Source organism: Balaenoptera borealis (genome assembly GCF_965194805.1).
Source record: "Balaenoptera borealis genome assembly, chromosome: 4".
In the NCBI taxonomy this organism is placed as follows: Eukaryota; Metazoa; Chordata; class Mammalia; order Artiodactyla; family Balaenopteridae; genus Balaenoptera; species Balaenoptera borealis.
Window position 1 is genome coordinate 86,944,829 of NC_138861.1, and position 9,344 is coordinate 86,954,172.

The 9,344-nt window shown below is 43.6% G+C and overlaps 1 protein-coding gene across 4 annotated transcripts in view; it reads right to left on the minus strand.

The window, feature by feature from the left end:
- FAM114A1 (family with sequence similarity 114 member A1) overlaps positions 1-9,320 on the minus strand; it is a 78,358-nt gene extending 69,038 nt beyond the window's left edge. For 2 of the 4 annotated variants that reach the window (XM_082390690.1, XM_082390688.1), the window contains exons 1-2: positions 9,205-9,320; positions 596-951 (exon numbers count right to left, since the gene is read on the minus strand). In XM_082390690.1, the coding sequence (XP_082246816.1) occupies positions 596-943 (348 nt within the window). In that variant the 5' untranslated portion in view covers positions 944-951; positions 9,205-9,320. Of the gene's footprint in view, positions 1-595; positions 952-9,204 lie in introns of those variants that run through there. The other 2 variants (XM_082390689.1, XM_082390691.1) reach the window with 2 other exon arrangements.
- Between the last annotated feature and the right edge of the window lie 24 nt (positions 9,321-9,344).

A 9,344-nucleotide genomic window follows, 5' to 3' on the forward strand; every position in this document is an offset into this window, starting at 1 on the left:
TGCCTCTGGTCCCCTGGACGGCGGTATGTGATAATAAATGAGTGATCTGAATGTTTAAGACCTTCACAGTAGATTTGTAAATATGTATTAAAATTTGAGTGATGTTAAAGAAACATTGTTTAGGGTGGAATCAGGTTCATTAATAATTTGGACTCATTACGTTCAATATTACAATATCTTCCATTTACTACTGAGTAGCTTAATCTTACTGGATTGCTTAATATCTCTGAGCCTGGTTGCCTCGTCTATAACTGGAGGTCAATAATATCCAGCTTAGAACCTCAAAGAACTGTTGTATAGAGTGAATTACATAACATATAGAGTAGCTAGCAGAGTGCCTGGCACACAGGATGTGCCCAATAATTGGTGATTGTTATTATTAATAATAAAACAATTATCAAAATGCAAATATTATAATGACCAATTACTCTCATATATACCTTTTCTCACCACACAACACATCTTTGACGACCGAGGTTATGTCACAGTATATACTGAACTCCTAATCCTTACCCCCAGAGCCTGGCACAAATCTATGGCCGTGGTAGTATCAGTAAGAAGTTAGGTTGAACTGAGTCAAGTGAACCACTCTTACCGGATCACTCTGTTCTTTCAGGGGTATTTCGGATCCAGGTTCTGCCTCGAGGCTGACGGAGTCAATGCATTCAGCAAGGGCATCCTCAGTCACTTCTCCATTGGGGGGGTGCTCCACGGGACCGGGGTCTTTGGGCTGCTCAGTGAGTCCAGTGTCAGCAGTCTCTGCACCCTGAACAGCCGCATTTTCATGCATGTCTCCTCTGGGGTCAGCTGGCGTTAGCTCATTTGAAATCGTAGCTGAATCACAGTGCGCTTCTGCATCTTTGGGTAAGGTATCACTACTGGGCATGTTGGTGATTTCTGCTTTGTCTCCAGTGGCTAAGGTGTCATCGCCATCATCAGACATTTTAATATCTGTCAACATGATTACAAACAAACACCTTATGCTTTAATCCGAATTGTTAAACTTTAATTCAAAGCCCTGAATAATTAAGTTAAATCTGGTGGGGGTAACCTTTCTTCTACCAAGAAGAAAGTTTATGTAACCTTGGGGTAGGCTGAATAATGGCCCCCCAAAATATCCATGTCATAATCCTTGGAAGCTGTGAATGTTACCTTATATGGCCAAAAGGACTTTGAAGATATGATTAAATTAAGAATCTTGGATTATCTGGGTGAGCCCTAAATGAAATCACAAGTGTCCTTATCAGAGAGAGGCAGAGGGAGATTTGACTACAAAGAGGAAAAGGTGATGTGATGATAGAAGCAGAGATTGGAGTGATGCATTCTGAAGATGAAGGAAGGGGCCACAAGCCAAGGTACATTGGTGGCCACTAGAAGCTGAAAAAGTCAAGGAAACCATTCTCCCTTCAGAAACTCCAGAACTATAAGAGAATACATGTGTATTATTATAAACCACTATGTTGGTTGTACTTTGTTACAAGCAATAGAAAACTAATACAAGCCAACCGTGCTCTCTTTAAACTTTCATGGATCTCTTACTTGGCATGAAGAAATAAATATGCATATGGGAACTAAGAGTATTATCTGTATCTGTGAAAGTATTTATTTAATATGACTTTATTAATTATATTTGTAGCCATAATGAGAATAAGCATGGAAAATACCTGAGAGCTTATTAAAAATATTTGACATTTGGCTTTGCAATGTGGTCTGAAATTCAAATTGAGAGAGACATACATACACATAAGTGTGCCTTGTTGGGTACCAGCCCGTGAAGGCCTGGGCTATATTTGGACAATAGTTTAGATGGAAAAACACAAGGATGAAACAGAAAAAAAAGAAGTCAATATTAAGCCAAATAAGGAATGTAGCCATTACAAAATAACCTACAAAGCAGAAAACTCTTTATGAAGCTTGCAAGTTATTGCTATCATATAGAACAGTGCAGTTCAATAGAACTTTCAGTGATGATGAAAATGTTCTGTATCTGCACTGGCCAATATGGTAGCTAACAGTCACCTGTGGCTATTGAGCACTTAAAATGTGGCTAGTGCAACTGAGGAACTAATTTTTAAATTTAATTTTAGGGAATTCCCTGGCGGTCCAGTGGTTAGGACTTGGCGCTTTCAGGGCTGTGGGCCTGGGTTCGATCCCTGGTTGGGGAACTAAGATCCCACAAGCTATGCGGTGCAGCCAAAAAAAAAAAAAATTAATTTTAAATAATGTAAACAAATTTACACAGGTATGTGTGGCTAGTGGCTATCTTACTGGATAACACATATCTAGAAGGCTTATTCAAGATGATCATTTTCTTAGTCTAAAATAAAAACACAGTGTTCTCACTACACAGGAAGCCAAGTCTCAGGAAAATCAGTGGTTATTTTTGTTGACCTCAGTGTTTACCAGTTGGTCAAATCTCTGGTCACTGTTAAAACCACAGTATATAGGAAGCCATTTAACATATTGGTCACATGATGGCACAGACTTAGAACTCACATGCCCATACCAACCCTCTTGTCCCCTCAAATAGCCATTCCCTAAAGTTGTCTAGCTATTTTCTTTTCTCTTGCTACATTCTCTCCCTTGGTGAATCACATTCCTTTCTCACAGTTTTACACACTTCTATGTTGTGACTCTCAAATATCTACCTCTATTCTATAGAGACAGAAAGTAAATTAGTGGCTTCTAGGGGCTGAAGGAGGGGAAATGAGTAATGGTTGCTAATGGGTATAGATTTCTTTTGTGGGTGATGAAAATGTCCTAAAACTAGATAGTGGTAATGGCTGTACAATTCTGTGAACATGTTAAAAACCACTGAACTGCACATTTAAAAAGAGTGAATTTTTAGTATGTCAACTTTGTTATGTATGAATTGTATCTCAATACACTGTCACAGAAAAATTTCTACCATTGGATAAGCAGTTCTAATCATCAGCTGAACATCTCTTTCTGTCCCAAAGGAAACCTGTTGTCTTGCCATTAATTCTAGATCTTCACTTTGACCTTTGTGTTTCTTTTAATGGCACCTAGATTTCTCCAATAACCCAGGCTTAAAATCTCAGAGCTGTCATTGACCAAACCTTCACTCTCTCAAGAATATATAATATCAATAGCTATCATTTACTGAGTGCCTATTAAATCCAGGCTCTTTAAATGTGCTATCTCTTGTGAGTTAGATACGACAAGCTTCATTTTACAGATGAGGCAACTGATGCTCAGAGGTCACGCTTTAAGGAACAGTGGCAGATTTGAGATCTGAACCCACATCTGACTTTGAGATTGAGCCACATTGGAGCCCTATCTGCAATGCCACTTGCCTCTTCTCTTACATTCAACCAGTGCTCAAATCCTAGAGGCTCTTTATTCAGAATCCATATGCTTTCTTTTACTTCTGTTTTCCCTGCCATCACTTTCAATCAGGTCCTCAATTTGATTCATGTTGATGATTTCAATATTGGGTTCACCTCTCCACTGTTCTCCCTTTCACTTCCCCATCCTTCCCCACCCTTTACCTCACTGCTTTAATTACATCACCTCCTGCTCAGACATCCTCAGGGGCTTCCCACTTCCTATTGAGATGAAGCTACATCCTTCAGCTGGCATCCAAGGACCTCTGTGCTCTGATCCCACTAGGTTTACCTCCCACGATGCCCTTCCAAATCCTTAAGTGAGACAACATAACTATGTGAAAAATGCCTGACATTCACAAAAGAACCTCAGGTGGCTGTTGGTTCATTATGTTGTTTTAACATATTTAAGGCCCATTTAAAATAACCGCCTCCTCTATTTTTGTTCTTCCCAACTGGATATAATTTTTCTTCCTCTGAACTTCCCAGAGTGCTTTGCATCTGTCTCACTTTGGAGGGTTACAATCGTCTTTGATCAGTCGTCTGAGTGTTTTCCTACTATACTGTAAATTCTATGAAGACAAGGATCTTCCTTGTTCTGTCTTCATATTTTATATAGCACTTAACATGGTTTCTTGAACATAGTGGGAAGCTCAACAAATATGTGTGTTGAGTTATATTAATATTTTTGTGGAGATTTAAAATTAAAGTGTAATTTGGAATGAAAGCAAGCAGAAAATGTCTTTACCCCATTCACTACTCAGGAGTTATCTTACAGCAAGCGATTCCAAATGACCCATATTGTCTTTCCTTTGTCCCTTCACCTCCCAGATAACTGAGTTAGAATGTCTCTTTTTAAACAAAAGTACTTGAATTCTCTGATAACACACCTGTAAACAAGTCTACAGATGGGAAAGGCAAATAATGCATATTTCCTTTTAGGTGGGATATTAAATTTCAGATATTCAAGGTTGGATATGGTCTGTCAATGAGTATGGTCAATGCCTAGATGAAATAGTAAAGAGTGAAAAAGGCCACTGTACAGAAAAGGAGTAGTTACTGTGGTTCGTGGGAGGGGGGATGAGATTGAGGGAGGGTACCTGAAAAGCTATCATCATGTGGAAACTTATAAAATCTTTATGAAAACTTTGAGTCAGGACTGGCCTAGGAGAGGGGCTGCCAAACTACAGCCTGCTGGCTAAATCTGCCTTCCCTGTGTTTTGATAAATAAAATTTTATTGGAACACAGACACGCTCATTTGTTTATGTACTGTCTATGGCTTCTCTAGTACACCAGCAGAGCTGAATAGCTGCAACAGAGACCATATGGCCCACAAAACTGCAAAGCCTAAAATATTTATTAGCTGGCCCTTTATAGAAAATGTTTGCTAACCCATGGTCTAGGACACTGCTTGATGGCCATGGCCTAGAGCTCTCTGTCCTAATTTGCCCTATCCCCGCCTGGGTCCTAGGGGCACAACCATAAGGAGAATGGGTCCATATTGGACATCACTGATATTCCCATTTTTTGTTCATCAACAGCTGGTCATAGGCACTGTCTGATATCTTAATTTCTTTATAAGATAATTTGAAAATCCTTATTATTAATCTGGATTATTAAGAAGTTCCAAACTATTTCACTTCTCTATAAGCAGGAACATGAGAATAAACCTGGTTACGATAAACATTCATGGGTGAATAAAAAGCATTATAAACACTTTGTTGTATCTGCTTCACCCTCAATTGTTGTGATACTGTTCCCAGTGCTAAAATATTTCAGCACATACCATGTGACATCTATGTGAGTTAGCTGTATTTTATGCCCTGAGGGTGGCTGGTTAACATTTGAAGTGCCCTATTCAGGAATTACTCTCCAGGGTCTTTACTTACTTAGCATCTCAGATTCTGAAACGGAGTGTTCACCTCCTGAGAGGGTTCAATTATCCCTCTCTCTGATCGCTATTTATCAGGGGGTACTACTTATCCTAAGGGGTATTAAAAGCATTTTTCACTGATAAAATGGAAATAGTGCTTAAAGTGGATTGGCAAGAAATTATGCACAGGTGCTTTCAGCTCTTCCATTTCCAGGGCCAGTCCAGCAGCTATTGAACTTTGCAGTAGAGTTTTTCTAGTTCTTCTGCTAATTGCAGGAGAACATCAAAGCCTGATTAGAAGGTTAGCTGAGTCCTGACACCAGAGCAGTCCTGAAAGCAAAGAGAGCTAGGACTTCATCAACCTACAAGAACAAGCTACATAACTGAGCCTGGTCGCTAATATACATGTGAGTGTGAGGCAGAACTCCATCTGAGAGGTGGATTCATGGTACAATCAATCAGTCTTGGTAGGGATGTTGCACAGAGGAGCCCTACTGTCCTCCTCCATCTCTGATGGCCAAACTGCCCTAAGTCAGCTCACCTCAACTGTGGAAAAATTATCGAACAAAACCTCTCTTCCCTGCAGCTGCTCTGTATTCAAGCATCAACATGAAGCCATTCCTTCAGAAACATGCCCAAAATTCATCTATCAGGTGCTGAACCAATACTGTTAGGAAATATTTATGGACAACTTATACATTTCAGAAAGACTATATTTTTTCATCTGTTCAAATAATAAAAATGGTCACCATAATATTCAGCCCTACTTTAACTTCTAATTGTACATGAACTTCTGCCTGTTACAGGTCCACATTTTCCCTAAACCAAAACCAAAAAAGAATCCCCCCCCAAACCTTTTTTGTCCTGGTAGACCTTTCTCTACTCTGGATGTTATTATGATAGGAGACCTGTAATCATTTTTAAGACGGTGCCCTTTTGTCTGAAGCCATTAGAAACTGTGTGTTCTAAAGACACAGCTGTTTCTATGCAGTGACTGTTGGTGTCCAGAAGGACTACAGCTGTGATACATGCTATTTCCTGGGACAGCCCCCATCTCTGCCTGGATGCCCCAGAAGCAGTCAGACTTAAAATCTCCCCTGATTTATGGTTTGGAATGTTGATCACTGCAGCCACGTCCTGTGGCTTTGATGCCAGGGAGCCTCAACCCACAGAAACAAGGAGGCTTCTTCAGTAAATTCCAAGGAGAGGAAGAGCGGCATATAAAGAAGCCTTTATGGGCTGGGAATAAGTTAGTTTTTCATCAGTAAATTCATTCATCACCTAAAATGCTCCCAGAACTATGCTAGGTATTGGAGCAGCAACATCACAGCTCCAAAAATAAGTTTAAAACGGAAGACATGGTTACTATCCTTCAGAAAACAAATAATCTGTTTTCATTTTATTGCTTGTCAGTGAAGGCCCAGGAAACTATTGCATCTAACGTGAAATGGTTAAGTGATGATGCAAAACAGCACATCAAAGCAGGGAAAGATGTGCCTGAACTAGACTGATCTCAGACATGGGAGAGCCTTGAGAGCGGCTTTGATAGTTATTCAGGCATGATGGGATAAGAGTATGTGCAAATGCCCAAGAATGAATCTAGATATTCAGAACAGATGCTGTGTGGCTGGACCAAGAGCGATATGGAGGAATAGCGAGGGATGGGAGGGATGGATGCTGAGGCGGAAAGAGCCATGCTCTGGTCCCACCATCCCTCTGTGGGCGTACAACTCATTCTTGTTGGGCTTCCTCACTCCCTCCTATGTAGAGTAAGGCTGGACAAAAAGATCTGGATACTTTGTTCCCCACCACCAGACTGCAGGACTGGAACCAGTCCATGATGACAGAGAAAAATGAGGACAAGATAGCGAGTTTTTCATCAGTCTAAATTTATTAAATGTAAAGCACTGCCTTCATCTTGCAAGTTTAGCCTTCGTGCTTTTCCTGGTATTAAAATGTCTTTCGTTTTACGAAATAGTGGTGGTGTGCATGGATTTTTTTTTAATGGTCTCACTTGGCAAAATAAGAATTTGGTAATACCATACCCTGTGTGAAATCACTGCTCCCAATTTCAAAAAGTGCCAGTCAGTGAAAGACCAGGAACAAAAACTGTGGAGGACAGGCTCTTAACCAGGTTGCAAGAGTTTCTACGGTGCTTGACAAGTACACGTGCCCAGAGCCCAGTCTCTTTTTCCTCCCGTCTGGCCTCCACATGTCTGCCAGGTAATTTTATGAAACACAGATAGGACCTACCTGCTCCCCTCTTTAAAAACCACTAGGTTTAAACACCTTTGCATGGCATCCGTGGGCCCGCACAATCCAGCTCCAATCTCTCTATCCGCTTCTGTAACTCTCAACACACCCGACACTCTTCCCTCACCAGACGCGCCATCACTGCCGGCACTGCTCATAAACATCCCCACCTCTGCTTATGCTGGTTTCTCTGCCCAGGATGCCCTGTCTCCAACTGCCTGGCAAGCTCCTATTTGTTTCTCAATGTGTAATGTCACTGTTTACTTTGAAATTTTCCTGAATTTGCCCCACTCCTTCCAAAGAATGAATTACTCTCTCTTCCATGTTTTTCGTGATACCTTGCATGGACTTCTATGGCATTTATAAGGAATATTTATTTCTGTGTCATTCTCTCCTCCAGAACTGTGACCAACAAGCACATAGCTTGGCTTTGGATCCTCTAATATTTACTGAACTGAAATATATTGTTCGATATTGATTAAAAAGAAACAACGTTCCATATAAGCCTGGTCTTATAAATAAATGGCTGCTTATATGGTCTGAATCCCTGAGATTCAGCAAGGTCCCTTCCTACCCTCAAATTCCTTCTGCACTGGCTCCGTGGAGCCTCAAATTCCACCCTGAAAGTTTCCTTCTTTTGCTTAAAGCTTATGATGTAAGGAGTTTATCAGTCTTCCCTGAGCTCAGGTTTTGATGGAGAAAGGAAAGAGAGAGCAGGGAATGGATATGGGTGAGGTAGGAAAGTTGCACTAGGAGGAAAAGAGGGCAGAGAGAGGCCTGTGAGGAGTAAGCCTGCCTCATTCTCAGTTTCCTCAGGTTGGCTGAGGTCTTCTGGAGTTCAAGAGACATTGATTTTAAAAAGCCACCTGCCTGACTCTCTCCGTGTTTAGGATGGGAATTGATGGGATTGGTAGGACAGAGATCACTCTTAAGATGATACAGAGAGGTCTCCTACTCTAGGAAAGTGCAGTGAAATTTAGGCGCCTGATCTGAGATGACTGGAAATACTCACCAGATTCCAGGGAAGAAGATGAGCCAACTGGGTGGGCAGGTGGGGGGCTGGGGAGCTGGTGTAGGGAGTAGGACTCAACCTGGGGGCTGTGAATGGAGGTGCTGCTGGCTTAGGGTGTTGGCTGGGGTGGAAGAGCCGGCACTGCCGGCGTCTGCAGGGCGAGAGATGATGAGCTTGGGTGGGAGGTCAAGGCCTGAGCTCAGTTTTTCGAAGCCAAGGGCAGCGAACCCCGGGATAGGACTTGCTTCCTCTGTGCTCCCCCGCTGCGGAGGCCCCGCAGCCTACCTCTCAGTCGGACCCGGGACCTTGGGGAAACTTTTTCCGACTTGCATGGTGCTGGACCGGATACTTCGGGAGCACAAGACAGGCTCCGCAGAGGTTCTCGCCGGCCGAGGGGGCAGAGCCGGAGTGCGGGCGTGTGGGTGTGTGCATGAGCGTGGACCCGGAGCGACACACACTCACACACACACACTCACACGCCCGCACCCACGCAGGGCCCTCGGCCGCACCGCTCGCGCCGCCCGGGACCCTCACCCCCCAAGGCCGGTCCTCCGGGTCCTGCGCCCCGTGCCAAGCCCCTGCCGACTCCGGAAACAGGACGAGCAGCGACGGCAGGGTCTCCCCACCACCCCGCGGCGGCTGTCCCCGCATCCCCACGCCCCCCACGTCTGCCCGCCCGGGGAAGGGGATGACGGCGAGAGGTGCCCAGGGCTCTTACCGCTCAGGCGGCCGAGTGCGCGCAGGAGCGCCCGCCGGGTCCCGCCCCGCCACGTCGGCAGGGCTGGCGGGGACGCGGCCTGAGGGCGGGCCGGGAGGGGGACGGGCGCTGACGGGCCGAGCTGCCCCGCCCCGCGGCCC